We start from the raw sequence: 17,392 nt of genomic DNA on the forward strand, positions 1-17,392 counted from the left end.
GAAGCTTGGCTATCCTTTTGTTTCCCATAGGTAGGGACCTGCTCAGACTCAGAGCACCGGCAAGAGATGAGTCAGGAAAAGCTTCTTCCCACTATCCCTTCTCTCTGCCTCACTACTCTACCTGTTTCCCCCTCACCTTCTTATTGGAAGTCTTTCCAAGTGGCCTTTGCCCTTTGCCGAGGAGTCCTCACAGCCGTTCTCATGATTACAAATCTACTTTCCAAACCCAGTCTCAAAGAGGAAGCATTTTGAAAACAGGTAATTACTCACAGGCACCTGAACATTTGAACTAGCCATTATTCCTAAAACATATTTGATACAAATTAAGATAAAATGTTTATAGAATATATCTATTTTGTCCTAAACAGGTGTACCATAGTTTTTCTATTTGTATGAACACATGATGTTAATTTTTTTATTTTAAGTTTTCATTTTGAACTAACTTGACTTAGAAAAAGTTACAAAAATGGTACAAAGAATCCCATTGTATCCTTCACCCAACTTCCCTAAATATTAACACTTAACCATAATAAATGATTATATACATATTACTCTATTAACTAATCTACAGATATTGTTCACATTTCTACAATTATTCAACAAATGTCCTTTTTTTTTTTCTGGTCTAGGTTTCAATCCAGGATCTCATAATGCATTCAGTTGTCATGTCTACTTAGTTTCTTCTGATCTGTGGCAGTTTCTCAGTCTTTCTTCATGACTGACCCTTTCGAAGAGTACTACTGGCCAATTATTTTGTGGATGTCCTTCAATTTGGGTTTGTTTAGTATTTTCATTATTCAAGTTATAATTTTTTTTGGCAAAAATATCACAGAGGTAATATTGAACCCTTCCCAGTACATTATATCAAGAAGCACATGATGTCCATGGGTCATTAATGGTGACCTTAATCGATTACTTTGTTAAGGTGGTGTCTGCCAGGTTTGTCCAATGAAAAGCTGTAATTTTTCTTTTTGTATTTAATTATAGGAGGCAAACATCCTCATCATATGCACACCAATTTTAGCATTCATGGTTCCTGACTGAGCAGTATGTGGTGTTTGCCAAATGGTGATTTTTCTGTTGACATTATTCTGATGTTAAATTTCAATCTGAATATTTAAATGCACCATAACTTTTAAAAGGAAGATTTTGACTAATATTTTTCTACTTTACACTGGGGGGAAAAGGCATTTGGAGCCTGTGTGATATGCCATGGAATTAGTGGCTAAAATAGAATTGTTGAATGTGTTACTTATAGATAACTGAATTCTAAATGAAAAATTCACTATTCTTAGTACTTGTAAGGAACATGGGATCTGAAATCCCAATTTGCATGAATTTACAAGCTCATTAATTGAATTGGTTTTTATTACTCCCATGTTTGTACCCATTCTTATAAATGGGTGAACATAAAATGGTATTTTAAATAGAACTAAGATTAGAAGTTTTTAATTTTATTTCAATGTATTGCTATTTTTAGTTGGTATTGAAAACTAATCCTTTAAATCAACAATACTTCTGACTCTCATCCAGCGATATTTCACTTTACTTAGCCTCAGTGTTTGCTGAAAGGATTTACTGGAAGTTGGAATGAGTATCCTTTGAATGCACTGCAAGGAAAGTGGAATTCTTGTGGGTGAAACTTAGAGATCTTTTAATCCAAAGGTTATTTGACTAGCAAGCATTTTGATAAATCTCATTTGAAGATTAAGTTACCCTGTGCAGCATTTCCTCTAACCCTTTATCACTGTAAATGGAAAACTGGCCTAAGATTGGATCTTAGCCTCGATGCTATTTTTATTTCAGAATGAAGGAAAGCAGGAGAAATGAGTTTAGATTTTAAAAATCACTGACCCTTTTGACTATCTGATATCTATTAACCCTTCTCCCTCCCCAAATGCACAAACCCACATGTTGCATTAGAGGGAAAGCAATCCAATGTCAATTGTGGGGGAGGGGAGGAAGAGGAGGGAGGAGGTAATGAGGGGGGAAAAGCAGGCTGCTAGACTGTCAGAGGTTTCCCAGACAGTTTCCCCCACCCCTGCCATACGGCACAGCTCTCCTCTCCTGGCAGCTCTGGTGTGCACAGCCCAACTGGTTCCTTGTCATTTCCCTCCAAACCCCTCCCTCAACCCCCAGTATCATCGTCTCCTTTATCACTCAGCCCCCAGTCTGCTCAGCTTTCTTGCTGGGTCTTCACTCCCTATCAGGTCCTCCCCGTCACTGGCCGTTTCATCAACTTTCACTAACCATTGTTGGGGGAGAAAGCTCAGAAGCTGGAGTGAGAGAACCTGACCACTGCCAAATGGTTAGAGCAAAGAAGAATTTCTTGAATAAATATGTCAATGATCCCCCCCACCTTTCTCATTAGCATAGAAATCTTGCCACGTTTTCTTGTCCGTTTGAAGATGGAGGAAGAGCTGATGACACGTTGAGGGAACAAGCCTAGACTCAGTAGCTTAAGCAAAGGGTGATTAGCGTCAAAGGAGAGGAGGCCGGAGAGTTATGCACCCCTCCGATCCCTCAGAGGCAGAGGCAGGATGATGGGGTTGGAGAATGAGAAGTGGGGGCCGAGGAAAAGGGAGCAGGGTTCGTTATTACAGAACATTTTTGTTTCTAAAATGGAAAGAACGTGAATTCCCAGAACCCGCTTCTTCGCCCGCCAACCGCCTTGCCTCCTGCAGCTGTCCAGCCCTCCGCTCCTGGCCCGGCGCAGGCCCGCCACCGCTCGCGGTAAAGCTTGGCGCTCCTGTGCGCGCCTCCGCGGACAAAGAGCTGGAGGCTGCGGGGCGCGGCCGCCGGCGGGGAGGGAGGGAGAGAGAAAGAGAGAGAGGACCCAGGCGCGCGCAGGGGGAATCCCTCCCGGGCTCTGACGTCACCTCAGCGCTGGCCAATGAGAAGCCGGAGAGGGGGATTCCCGCTCTGGCTGCCGCCCCGCCGGCTTTTTAAAGCGTACCCTGGGGAAAGCTCGCTGGGAGCGGTGGGAGGAGTGGGGAAAAATGGGAGGTTAGGGGTGAAATATGATCGTCCTGGGGAACAAGACTCCAGAGGTTTGATGATTAAGCGTCAAGACTGGCTTAGACCTGGGGGGCAAAACCAAAAGCGGTCGAGGAGAGGCTACTCTCCAGCCAGGTAGGGCAAACTCCTCCAGAGATGGAGTGGAAACTTGAGCGCACCGCCCGGAGGAGGGTCCGGACCGAAGAAGAGATCCTATGGGTGAGTAACGCCCTTTTGTTTCCTCGCCCCAACTCCCTAAAGGGACTTCTTGTCGAAGGCACCGTTTATAATACCTGTTTAGGACCAAGAGGTAGTTCAAAACTCTAAATCCTGATTTTAATTTTGAGTTGTGTAATTTAGTTATATTCTGGGGGTGCCTGTTTTCTTTCAAAAAAAAGTGAATGTAGTTTGACTAAGTAAGGATCTAGAAACATTCCACGCCTAATATTATGATTTTCCTAAACAGTTTCTATTCATATATGTTGTCTGTATTTTCAAAGGAGGAGGTCATGCGGGTGCTCGCCAGAGACATGAAACAGAAGAGAGGTCAAGATTCTCCCAAGGTGAGTGTCCAGGGCTTACTCCAGTTCTCTGTCTTGAATATGACCTCGAACAAACTAATTCTTGCTAAAGATATTTGCTGGAAGTATGAATTGGTCTGAAAATATGAAAAATTAAGAAAACCTCATACTATCACTAACTACAGTCTATATATTAAACAGTATATATTAAAACATTTTTGTAAGAAACTGAAGATCTCTGACTGACAAATAATGGTAATCATTTTAATCTGAATGTTACATTCTAGTTTTTGCCTCTACAGCAAAGATGAAGCTTGGATGTGTCAAGTAGGCAGTGCATCTTTAGATGGCTGTTATAATTTCATTTTAACAGTTGCTAGTTGCACTCCCCTCTGTTGCGTTCATAAGCTTGCCCCCCAAAGAAACTGAAATGGTGCTATCTTGTGGTCAAGAGCAGAAGTGGCATAATCTACGGCCCTTAGGTTAGTAATTTAACAGTTGATCCCTTGTAGTACTTTTTCACCTTGAAAGTCCGAACCCAAAGGCCTTTAATTTCTCTTGTAATCAGTGTAAATCATTATCATGATTCACCTTGCTCCTCTCTAGGCTAAATACATTCCTTCAGTCTTTACTTATAGATTTTAGTTTCAAAAGCATCACTAGTTTTATAGATTTTTTTCTAGACCTTCTTTAAATTTTTCTGTATTTAATTGGTGACACAATAAATTGAACACATAACTTTCAGAATGCAATGACTAATAGCCTTTGTAGCCAGAGAAAACAAACGACATTTGACTCCTAAAATCCCCTAAATACTTTAATATTTATTTTTCCCAAACAAAGCTGAAGATTTGTCTTGCCTACCTTTCGTATCACCATGGCTCCTAGATAGTTGACTACCTGATACAGACAACTGGTCTTTTCGTCAGTAAATAGAAGTAATGGGAAAAGCTACAGTTATGTATAACTTTGTTAATTCACTTGTATAGCAGTACCTGAGCCTTTAATTTGTAAAACCTAAGTGGAAGTATTTTGAAAGTTTTCTTTTTAAGTTTTTGAATAGATTAAAGAAAATATTGGTTTTATTTCTTATAGTATTTTTGGAGGAACAGGTTTTGCCTGTAAGTTTTCTTTAATGTGACTATTAAGATGAAAGTTCTGCCACTGTTTCATGTTACAAATTTAGCCTCAGTGACTTTATGGGCCATGAAAAGCAGCGGTGACCTGAATCAGGTAGGCAGTGTATTGTTAGCTGGCTGCTTTGGGTCAATTCAGCAGCCACAACTACCCTGCCACTTGCTTCTGGATAAATTCTTCTTGTTAACGAAGTACACTGGTTACCTGTGTGTGATGGGTTGGCAGTGTATTGTTAGCTGGTTGAATATGTGAATGGCATCAGCTAACTTGCAACTGCTATCTTATTGCATGTACAATGAACATCAGAGTATAATTAAATCTGTAAGTAATATGTGGGTATGTTTGTGTGTATGTGTACTTTTTGCCATGAACTGGGTCACTCTTTACCATAATGCTTATTACTACTTTTCAGTTATAATACAACAAACAGCTTTATAATGCTGAAGAAACTACTCCAATTAATTATTTTAAAAATTTCAGGTAATATTCTGGAGTCTCTAATACTTGTAGACAGTATTAAAGTATTTGTGAAATTATATATTGATTTTAAATATAAAATTTAGAATATAATGACAATTTGGAATGGAAAACCTAAAATGTTTCCTCAAATTTTCAACTAAGTCTTTAGAATTCTTTCTGGATGATTAGTTTCTTAATTTGACATTAGAGTAGGTCTCAATTACCATGTGTGTGTACAGCTAAAGGGAGAATTGAAGTAACTTTCCAGATGAGTCAGTCAACTAAAACATTTTCACTTGAATATCAAGAGAATTGGGGATTTTGGGGGTTAGGGGATGAGGCTGAATTGTTTGGAAGATTTGCCTTGAGTCTTCATTTTCTGTAAAATCACAGACTCATACAGCGTTTGGAAGAGAGCATGATATTTAGTTTGTGAAGGGGGAGAACTGACCGCACAATATAATTTAAAATATTTTCTCATTCCCTTGGAGGCCATTTTGACTCATGGAGCCGTGTCAGGTGTGTGCTTGGTCCCAGACACACTGTGGTTGTATAAACATTTGCAGTAAGTTCATGGAACTGACTTTGGTGGTCTGGTCAATTATTAACACCCTAAATGAGAAGTGAGAAATGTATCACATTCTCTACTGCATTGGACTATAAGTTATGGGTAAAATTAAATTCCTACCTTATTTAAATGTAAACATTTCTAGAACCATGGGTTAAAGAGATACCTATAATTTGATTCTTATGCATTTTGCTACTTTCAAACCTCATCCTCTTTTTGTTGTTGTCTAGTATCATTCCATTTTCAGCATCTTTGTGTTTAAGTATTCCTTTAATGTAAATATTGTTTTCATCTTGTTTTTTTTAAGGTTAAATTTCAACATGTTATTTTCTGTAGAAAATCACTGATCTGTTGATAAAAATAAAACCTACTAAATTTAGAAGGCTTGTCCTTTGTGTTTTACTTTAAAAAATTTTTTTTTAAAGAGCAAGACATAAAATGCCAACATTTATACTCAATAAACAGAATACATAGTTCAGTTCCTATTATTGAGATGATGAGAAAGGAAAGAAAGAATCGAGTGTAGTAAAGATAAACAAGGAGATCAATGGGTAAGGAGGCGATTGAATGTTTAAATTCAAAAAGAAAGCGTTTTCGTAAGAGTGAGGAGGAAAGAGAGGGATCCACACTTGGGATGTCAGAGGAAGAGAAGACGGAAGTGGGTTGAAAAACAGAGGAGGAGGGAGGCAAAGCTGGTTGGAAGTATCTTCTCTGGGGGCAGCCACTGCTGTTCACTGGTGCTGGGGATGTAATTGCTTCCCATCACACCTTCTGGAAAATGTCTGAGTTTCTCAGTGCTCTTTAATGGCTCTCCCCCACCAGCCTCTGCCCCCAAAAGAGAATGCTTCCCTCGGCAAGGTGTGGCCTTAACCGTTCAGAGGGAGGAGGGAACAAGAAGAGTGGGAAGAAGCGTGATGTGTTAGTTTCTTGGTGTAACAGTTATTAGGATTTTATTATTCCCTGGGGAAGATGAAGTCAAGCTGAGGGATAAATACAGAGCGTCCCCATAGTAGCTGTGCCCAAACATGACATTTTTCTTTCAAAGGAACACGTTAGCAGGAATACACATGATTTTGTACAGGGATCACCCAAGACCTTCCCACTCATATCGGGAAGTCTTGAAACAGTTAGTATGTTTAAAGAAAATAAATGTAGAGAACTAGTTTTTGTTTTCCTTCTTAGACTTTGTCTCTCTCTCTCTCTATATATATATATAGATATATTTTTTTTTCTTATTTTTTACTGGAGTGTTTTCCTACTTGAAATTACCTGCAGGCAATCCAGTTACGTCGTTAGATTATAGTGTGATTATACAGTTATAATGTTAGCAGCTTTTCATAATTCAGTATAACTGCATATACATCCACATTTATATATAACCTGTCAAAATAATATATTTGTAATAAAAATAAAGAGTATATGTGATATGTTTTTGCTTTAGATTTTTCTCTGTGGAGATCCTTATTACCATAAGTCTGGTTTTAAAAATTTTGTTGTGCTGGAGCCAGCTTGTCTTGGTCTGTGAGAATTGATTGTTAAATTTTCAGAAATTTTACAAGCCAGTTATCAAACCGTTAGTAGATTAAAATTGACCATGTGGGAGCATTCACACCATAGAAATTGCAAATGCTGCAAACTGGGACTCCTCCTCCAGAGATTTGGTTGTTAAACATTTACCAGTCATCACTATATATATGCTATACATACTAGAGTTATTAAGAATTATGTATATGTACATATATACGTACTATAGGTATGCTATAATTAGTACGCAATTTCAAAAATGAAGTACAATTTTTAGGGAATATTTCAGGCAAATTCATATTTATTCCACTCTCCAACACTCTGTATTTTTACATCTGCCATAAGATGATGATCAGGAGTTAGTAGGAAGTACTCCTCTCCACTTCCCAAATAAAACAAACAAAAACAAACTTCGTCAATGAATTATTAACCACAGTTAAAGGCATTTGATTTTGTCCCTTTCCTTTGTCAGGAGGACAACTGCTGAATACTCTTTTATGGGATGCCCACTATTTTTGTTATACTTCTCAGTTCAGGCAGCTCACAGTAGTTTATGTCCCAGACTTTTTGATGCTGAGATAGAGAAGGTATTGTGCTCAGTTCAAGAAAAATGCATTTTTTTTCCTCTGTGTGTTTGCCTGATGGTATTCATATGAGACATTTGAGGTCTGGGTGGCAACACATCAGCAAATGGCTCTCCTCCCTTTTATCACACATAGCCTGTTACAGAACCCTGAATGGACACCTGTATGACACACTTTCAAATACCTACCTGCCTTCCCTGCATACTCAGAGGGGCAAGAGGAGAGAAGCCTAACCTAGTAGAGATTATAGGTTGAATAAGGCAACCAAGTTTGGAGATATCTAAGTGAAAAACCCACTTTTTATGGCTTTGGAGAGAACTAGTGATTTGGGGCAGGATGGACATCTCAGCTGCGTTCTCTGGGACAGACCTGGTCGTCCCCCAGCTCATTACTCTCTGTCTGGCAGTGGGGTGTCTACGTAACCTCTGTGGTGCTGGCAGATACACTTCTGCTCACACCCTGATTGTGAGCACATAAACACCCCAGCCATCCTGGAGCACTGATATGAACTCCTGGAAGTCGTAAGCGGGGGTAAACAGCAAGAGTGTTCCAGAAGCAACACTTGCAGGGATTATCCTAAATAAAATTTTGCTAAGAGGCCCAGAATTCAAATTGCTAACAGGCTTTTTGGGGGCAAGCTTGCAAAAGACAGATAGACTAGTGAGGTGGCTTCCACTTCTTCAACAACAATCCAGGTTAGTACTGATTCCTGATCACTTGAAAGACTTTGGGAACTTGGAAGGGGCTTTTTATTCACTTTGACCCCACCCCCAATTTATAGGTGAGGAAACTGAAAAGTAGTCGAGCTTGGCCCAAGGCCCTGCCGCTGGTGAGAGGTAGAAGTGGGCTTTGCTCACACAGTGAGCACCGTTCTTTTTTTTTTTTATGTCTTTTTTATTGTGGTAAAATTCACATAATATAAAACATACTATTTTAACCATATTGACTGCTATTCTTGAGGTGCCTCTGCACATCCTCTTGACCTGAGGGGAACCACACCTCCGCCCCCATCAGAGAGCTTACTAAATACATTCAGAGCTGGGGGTTGGACATATATGTTGAAGTAGAAGGTATTCTGGGAAATACATTTGATTTTTTTAAGAACTTTAAACACTTTTGCAGAATTATTTACTGAGGTGGCACTACTGATTTCACCATAAAAAAACACTTCACTTTCACTCATCAGGTCAGAATTGGAGAGCCAATTCACAGTTATTTAGATTGGGTCTTCCTTCTTAGCCAAATTCTACATGACTGTTTTTTCACATTGTTTTTTGGCTCCAGTATTCCTGTTTAATTCCTTTATGAAATGAATATATATTTCATGGGGCAATAATTAACCTTCATCAACTTGGCAGGTTGCTTTTTCCCAATAATTAGAAGGCTGACAAAACATAAAGATCAGGACTTTGGTAGAAAAGGTATGTTGTGACTCTATCAAAAGGCTCAGTGATTGCTGATGTTTCTAAGACTCATGTAGTTGGAATCACTCCCTTTTCTTTGTTAAGAGTTTTGACTGTTTGCAGTTGATTCTTCTTACTACAGCCATGAGAATGATGCAGCATTGAATCCTTTCCAAATGGCTAATCTAGTCTGACTGGATTAGCAACCAAAATTAACCTGTAAGGAACCTATAAGGAATTAACCTGTAAAGAATTAACCAAAACCTGTAAGGAATTAACCTGTAAGGAATTTATCAAAATTAACCTGAAGGGGAATCAAGCTGAATGATCATATACTCATGGCTTTTTTCTTACACTTGGGATTTTCACTCAAAAATACAGACTGACTGAAGTGTTAATATTCTAATTATGGAATTTGAGTTGCTTCTAGAAAATAATAAATATTGAGAAAGATGAAGGCTTTTTCAAATGTTGTGATAATATCATTTATAAGTGACTATTTGGCCAGGTGTAGTAAAACATACCATGAACCTGTACTTAAAAAAATAACCCCCAAAACCCCAAAATCCTGTACCTGAAACAGATAAAAATACATAAGGATTAGAATCTATATTTCAACATTTTCAATGTTTATTTTGCTTTTTATTACATAAAAATAATCATTTATAATTAGTTACTCTGGAAATGTCACACAGTGTCTTGAATTCAAACAGTGGTCTAGTGTGTTGGCATTTCCATCAAGAATGATACTAGAAAATGTCAAGTCAGACAATAAGATATTGAAGCACATTGGTGACTGTATTCTGAATTATTTAGTGTGGTCAGATAAAGTATTTAATATATTTCATTTAGAGTCTTTGTCTACTCTTCATTTTTGCTTTAGGTAACATCTCTGTTGTGGGGACATTCACTACCAGTCACTGACAAGATAAGATAAAAGGAAAGTCATCCTTCAGTGCCACATTTAATTGTCAGAGTATTTAAAATGGGATCAAACCCTCATGGAGACATTTCTGTATTCTGACTATTGCCTTAGAATGATTCAATGGCATTTTCATAGATCCTCTTTCTTTTTTATGATCATTTGTCTAATCAGAGCTGCTATCTCAGGCCTGATGATTTCAATGGGCTCCTCTGGCCTCCAAGATTTCACAACTTGACCTTCAGGGTTGACCAGATACTTCCAGAAATTCCATCTTGGTTCCTTGTTTGACGAATCTAAAATATCAGAATATATTTTCATGAGTAAATTCTTTGTCAAGATTTTCATTTTTGTTAGTATCTGCATAAATTACAACTTTAGAATCAAGTTCTAGGATTGTCATCATTTCAAAAACCAAACTAAACAAAAAGCAAAACACCCAAACAAAACAACTCAAAGTTTGTGTAACCAGATTTCTATATACTTGGTGACTTCACTGATGATTCTACTGACCTAGAATCAAGAAATGAAATAAATTAGTTTATTTTAGATTTGTTGATCTCCACCACAAAAAATTTACCCTGTCACTAGCTGAAAACTTTCAGTTTCTTAACATTTTTTTTTAAGATAAAGTGATGTTCTAAATGTCTTTGGTAATAGGAATGTATGGATTACTTTTTGTAGTAAATATATATGTTTTTAATATTGTTGCATATTATATAGTAAGGAATTCTAAATAGTTGTAGATATCCTTTGATACATCTTAATTTAGGTAAGAGATGTAGAAGTTTTTTTCTATTATATCATACAGGATTTGTGTGCATTATTATTGACTAACATGAGAAAAACTATAATTATTATGTGCCTAGTAATGTATGCTCAGTGCTTTAAATGGATCCTCTCCTTTAATCTTTACAGCAACCCTGTAAACATTGGATATTATTATTATCCCCATTTTGCAGATGAGAAAAATGGAGGCCTGGACTCACAGTCACATGCTAGTGAGTGGTAGAGCCTGGATTGATATCTAGACCTTCCTATTTGCAGAGCTTGTGCTGTTAAAATAGGGGACATGGCAAAGCAAACAGATTTTAGGAGGAAGATGACAAATTCATTTTTGTACACAAGGAGATTCAGGTTATGTGGGACACCCAATCAGAGGAGGCTTTGGAGCTTAAGAGCAAGAGCTCACCCAGGTAAGGAGAGCCCATGTGGATGTGGCAGAATCCTGAGGATCAGTAGAGTTAAGGGTGGAGGAAAAGAGGAACCTGCAAGGGAGGAAGAGAAGGGGCCAGAGTAGAAGTCACAGGCAGCGAGACCCACCAGGCTCAGGAGAGTTATGGAGTGAGAGGCCAAACACAATGATCTAAGAAGGAAGCAGAGACAGGGAAGTGGAGAAAACAAATGTTAACTATCCTTTCAAAAACGTCGCTGATGAGGTAGGTAGAAGGAACACACTGCCTAGAGTTTTTAAAATTGAGGGCTACTTTGCTTTATGCTGGGGAAAGAACAAATGCGGGAGCACAGGTTAAAAATAATGAATGAAAAGTAGCCTAATATTTACTTATACGTGTTTTATTTTGTGTACTGTGCCAAGCATTTACACTGGTTATTTCATTATTAATAGTGTTGCTGATTAGCTCAAACATCAGTGACTTGGTATGAACATCATCTTATTAACTAAAGCCTTCTTAAAATCGCTTTGAAAAATAGCCATTTTCTATGATGGAAAATGTGTTTTTAAAGGTAATGTCCATCAGGGCAGGGCTCTCTCTAGTCAGTGTAACATCTTCGTGTGAATTAGAAAAAGATATCCTTCCAGGTGGGGACAGTCCCTCGGTACATACCTTGCACTCGTCTGTGTTTCAGCCCCCGTTTGCCTCCTTACTCCTGTTTAGTGAACAACCTGTACACCTGTACAGAGCCATCTTGTTTGTGAGTGCATGATCAGGTACTGTCCATTGTGGCCAGTTTTCAAAGATCTAATTTTCATTTGGCCGTCAACTCATAATCTTTGTCTCTGGAGCTTCATCTAACTTTAGTGAAACCTTAAATCACTGTTACCTTTTTGATTACACAGGGTAAGTGGAGTTTCAGAAGCTTTTTTAGTGACAAAGGGGAAGAACCTAGGAGCTATTGTGCCCAAGTATTTGGCTGCTGTAATTGAGAGGTGATTACAGGGCACATGCTCTGGCTTTTTTTCCCCTGTGCACCCTGGAAATAAAAGGAATGAAGACCTCACTCTAGTTACTATTCATGGTGTTAGGCATTATATTGACTTTCCCTAGAAACTGAATATAATGTTTTTGGATGATTCTGATTTCATACTTAAAAGAAATATTATAGAACATCAGTAGCTGGTTTGTTTGATTGGAAGCTTGATTGCCTGGCTAAGGTCATGGTTTTAGCAAAACTCAAATTACCCACAGTGAAAATGACTGAGGCTGTCATCTATATAAGTTAGATGAGAGGACATTAGCTGAGTGTCCTTTAGAATGGTGTCTGCCACAGTGTAAGCTGTATGTGAATAAGTACTTTACTTTTATTATTAACACACTTAATCCTCCAGGCAATCTTAGGGGGTAGATACTATTGATAACATCATTTTACAAATGAGGAAACAGGCACAGAGAAATTATGTGCCTGATGTCACCGAGCAAAAGTAAAAGAGCAGGGGTTTCAACACAGACTGGGGCCAAAGTTTAGCTTTTAGTCACTATACTGCACCACGTTTACGCTGGAAAATCTTTAAATAGGTTTCTGTAGCTAGCTTAATTACAGAGATAGCCTAACACTACCCTCCTCCCAAAAAAATCAAGATATATTGTTTTGAATTTTACCAAAAACCACCTGGCAAACAGATATTATTCACCCTTGAGGATAATATCTTAGATAAGTAAGGCGACATAAAATTAACCACAAAGATAAGTTCAACTAATAATGCTCAGCAATATTGATGTGGGATGTATAGCTTTAATATTGCGGAGGGATATTTGCCCACATGCTAGTTAAATGAGAATTGAAATATTTCGTGAAAATAGCCATGACCACACTTAAAGTAAATTCTTCAGGAAAATGATCATAAAAATAAAATACATTGGAGTAGATTTATTTTGCCATCCAAGAAGTTAAAACATTGATTTCAGGGAAGCATAACTTCTAGAAAGTCACAAAGGATGAGAATCTAGCTCTTTGATAGTTTTATAAAACTTTCCCACTAAAACATTTCAAATGAATGTATTGTCCTGGTATATTTGTTTTAAAAATGAAAAGCAATTAAAAACATTAAATTGGTGAGGCAAGGTAGATATTTACCAACAAGAAATCTAAATGCAGGTTCTGCTTCAGGTCCTAGAATCTTAATCTTGTGGAAGATGGGGAATGTTACTCCGAAGTTATTTCTTGCAAAAGATACTACTTCCTTGCTTGCGCGGGGCTCCGATTCTCCAAACTGATTGCATGGAAAAGCCAAGACGCTGAAGTGGAATGGTCCAAACTCTTTGTGCAGTTCCTGCAGTGCTAAGTAATTTCTGTCTGTGAGTTGGCAGTCACTAGCCACGTTTACAACTAGTGCAACCTCCCGGAAAAAGAAAAAAAATCCAACCGGAAAGTGAAGCAAATAAAAGATTAAAAAAAATATTTGCAAGTAGTTAAAATCCTAAACCATTTTGGAGGAATACAACCTTTGATAGATGGTTATCTCATATTTTTAGATATACCCAATTCTGCTGAAAATCATAACGCGGATGCATGAGTTAAAACTCTGAAAAATCACGACCATTGAAAAAGTCCTATGTACTCAACTAAAGTATTTTTTGTAAATAAAAGATAAAATATGATTATTGATAGAGTGCTTTTTAATGTTGTTAGATTATGGAATTAATACTTTCATATTCGCATTATATGGAATACTCCATATTCACATTACTAACTCTAAGAATCTCCTAAGCAACTTAAAGTATTAATCCAGCACTTAAAGCAAACAGTTAACATAATCAGTTATCAATTAGAAGTATATAAACTGAGAACTCTGATGGCTAAAGTGATATACTAATAACATTACTTTGAAGACTAAATTATAATATGACCGTTTAACAGTGAAAAATGGACTATTAAGAGAATAAGCAGAGAACACAGACAAACAACAGAAATAAAAATCAGAAGATGCAACTTACTTTGCCTTTAAACTTTTCCAGAGAAACCGTTCTTCCATTTGCATCTTTCACTTCAAATGTATAAAAGCTGTTGATTTTAGGTTTTAGGAATTTTAGTTGTAGAAGAAATAACATTACTGTACATAGAACCATAGACAGCAAAACTGCAAATACCTTTGCTTTGGGCCCTGAACATCTCAGAGGGTAGGCTGTGAGAGGCTCCATTTTGGATGATTCTAGAGGGAAGTCTCAGCAGGCTGGAATTCAAGGAGGAGCTGAAACTTGAAACCAGCCTAGGGTAACGGAAAGTCAGGAAGGACATACTAGCTCCTCTCACTGCTGAGGAATAGAAAGACCTTTCTCAGATTGAGAATGGAGTGAAACTCCTGAATGAAGTAAAAAGCTCAAAAGAATATCAATGTATATATGATGTCAGTTGCAATTTTTGCTTGAAAAATCAGGACATTTTTGGTAGCTCTTTAATATCGACCCAACAAAGAAAATATTTCACCAGAAGATGGTGCCCTTGTAACTTGAAAGCTGTGAGGTGCTCCCAGCAATTGACTGGATGTAGGGAATTGGGTGTATAATACCCAGGAATAGTTCAGAGTGTCAATTAAATTGGTCTATTAGTATGACACATGATCTATAGGAATTTAATATTATATGTGTATATATAATGCATATGGCTTAAGCATGCTATATGAGTTCAAGGAATTTATAGTGGAAAGGGCAGTGAAATTTCTGAAAAGGCTACTCGCTATGACCTCATCTAGCTAAGGCAATGCCAGGTGAATATAGTAAAAATAAATAGATTAAAAACTATGATGGCTCTAAAAAAACCTTTCCTCTACCATAAAGCAAGCTATAGTTCAGTGATTTTTCAAATTTTTGATTATGATGCATAGTAAGAAATTCACTTTACAATATAGCTCAGTACATAGACAGGTGTAACTGAGAAGTTTCATTAAACGATACTTCCCTTTTGAACTGTGTTGCACCCTGGTCTATTGCATTTTTCAAACAGCCTGGTTCTGAACCATGAAAATGATTTCAAGGTTCACCAATGGGCTGCAAACTGTAGATAGAAAAATACTGAACTGTATAATAAAGCAGGACTTTAATAAATAAGATATTTCTACACTAAAGGCAAAAACACTCCATCCCCCATCCTACTTGGGTGCATCATCTAGTTGCTTATTATCTTCATTTCTTTCTGTGGCTGTCACTTTCTACAGGAGGCCTAACTTTGTTGAAAACTTTAGGGGCAGATATGGAAAGGGAATTGAGGGCTGCATATCCTGAAATCCATGGTTCCTTTAGCCACCTTAGAAAATGCCCTGTTCAGGGCACACAGCCAGTTTCTTTTTTTTTAACATCTTTATTGGAGTATAATTGCTTTACAATGACGCATTAGTTTCTGCTTTATAACAAAGTGAATCAGCTATACATATACATATATCCCTATATCTCCTCCCTCTTGCATCTCCCTGCCACCCCCCCATCCCACCCCTCTAGGTGGTCACAAAACACCGAGCTGATCTCCCTGTGCTATGAGGCTGCTTCCCACTAGCTAACGATTTTACATTTGGTAGTGTTTATATGTCCATGCCACTCTCTCACTTTTCCCAGCATACCCTTCCCCCTCCCCGTGTCCTCAAGTCCATTCTCTAGTAGGTCTGTGTCTTTATTCCCGACCTGCCTCTAGGTTCTTCATAACCATTTGTGTTTTTTTTTAGATTCCATATATATATGTTAGCATATGGTATTTGTTTTTCTCTTTCTGACTTACTTCACTCTGTATGACAGACTCTAGGTCCACCAACCTCACTACAAATAACTCAGTTTCGTTTCTTTTTATGGCTGAGTAATATTCCATTGCATATATGTGCCACATCTTCTTTATCCATTCATCTGTCAGTGGGCACTTAGGTTGCTTCCATGTCCTGGCTATTGTAAATAGAGCTGCAATGAACATTGTGGTACATGACTCTTTTTGAATTATGGTTTTCTCAGGGTATATGCTCAGTAGTGGGGTTGCTGGGTCGTATGGTAGCTCTATTTTTAGTTTTTTAAGGAACCTCCATACTGTTCTCCACAGTGGCTGTATCAATTTACATTCCCACCAACAGTGCAAGAGGGTTCCCTTTTCTCCACACCCTCTTAAGCGTTTATTGTTTCTAGATTTTTTGATGATGGCCATTCTGACTGGTGTGAGGTGATACCTCATTGTAGTTTTTGGTTTTTTTTTTTCGGTATGCGGGCCTCTCATTGTTGTGGCCTCTCCCATTGCAGAGCACAGGCTCCAGACGTGCAGGCTCAGCGGCCATGGCTCACGGGCCTAGCCGCTCCACGGCATGTGGGATCTTCCCGGACCGGGGCACGAACCTGTGTCGCCTGCATCGGCAGGCGGCCTCTCAACCACTGCGCCACCAGGGAAGCTCCTCACTGGAGTTTTGATTTGCAGTTCTCTAATGATTAGTGATGTTGAGCATCTTTTCATGTGTTTGTTGATGATCTTTATATCTTTTCTGGAGAAATGTCTCTTTAGGTCTTCTGCTCATTTTTGGATTGGGTTGTTTTTTTGATATTGAGCTGCAGGAGCTGCTTGTATATTCTGGAGATTAATCTTTTGTCAGTTGCTTCATTTGCAAATATTTTCTCCCATTCTGAGGGTTGTCTTTTTGTCTTGTTTATGGTTTCCTTTGCTGTGCAAAAGCTTTTAAGTTTCATTAGGTCCCATTTGCTTATTTTTATTTGCATTTCTCTAGGAGGTGGGTAAAAAATGATCTTGCTGTGATTTATGTCATGGAGTGTTCTGCCTATGTTTTCCTCTAAGAGTTTGATAGTGTCTGGCCTTACATTTAGGTCTTTAATCCATTTTGAGTTTATTTTTGTGTATGGTGTTAGGGAGCGTTGTAATTTCATTCTTTTACATGTAGCTGTCCAGTTTTCCCAGCACCACTTATTGAAGAGGCTGTCTGTTCTCCATTGTATATTCTTGCTTCCTTTCTGAAAAATAAGGTGACCATATGTGTGTGAGTTTATCTCTGGGCTTTCTATCCTGTTCCATTGATCTATATTTCTGTTTTTCTGCCAGTACCATACTGTCTTGATTACTGT

At 38.1% G+C, this 17,392-nt stretch overlaps 2 protein-coding genes across 7 annotated transcripts in view; one reads left to right on the top strand and one right to left on the bottom strand.

The window, feature by feature from the left end:
• Positions 1 to 3,153: 3,153 nt before the first annotated feature.
• The window catches only part of CDC20B (cell division cycle 20B), a gene marked incomplete at both ends in the record, with an annotated part of 71,761 nt that continues 57,522 nt past the window's right edge, over positions 3,154 to 17,392 (top strand). For all 3 annotated transcript variants that reach the window (XM_079702897.1, XM_079702898.1, XM_079702899.1), the window contains 2 exons: positions 3,154 to 3,216; positions 3,498 to 3,560. In XM_079702897.1, the coding sequence (XP_079559023.1) occupies positions 3,154 to 3,216; positions 3,498 to 3,560 (126 nt within the window). The remainder of the gene's footprint in view (positions 3,217 to 3,497; positions 3,561 to 17,392) is intronic.
• GPX8 (glutathione peroxidase 8 (putative)) lies at positions 9,818 to 14,494 on the bottom strand (the record flags this gene model as incomplete). Of its 4 annotated transcripts, none has more annotated exons than XM_079702902.1 (3): positions 9,818 to 10,411; positions 13,431 to 13,566; positions 14,444 to 14,494. In XM_079702902.1, the coding sequence occupies 3 exons, from the start codon at positions 14,492 to 14,494 to the stop codon at positions 10,248 to 10,250; spliced, it is 351 nt and encodes a 116-aa protein (XP_079559028.1). The 4 variants fall into 4 exon arrangements, with proteins under 4 accessions (XP_079559028.1, XP_079559027.1, XP_079559026.1 ...); XM_079702901.1 differs by having other exon boundaries at positions 13,431 to 13,692; XM_079702900.1 differs by having other exon boundaries at positions 13,431 to 13,692; positions 14,291 to 14,494.

The sequence above is a fragment of the Hyperoodon ampullatus genome (genome assembly GCF_949752795.1).
Source record: "Hyperoodon ampullatus genome assembly, chromosome: 4".
Classification (NCBI taxonomy): Eukaryota; Metazoa; Chordata; class Mammalia; order Artiodactyla; family Ziphiidae; genus Hyperoodon; species Hyperoodon ampullatus.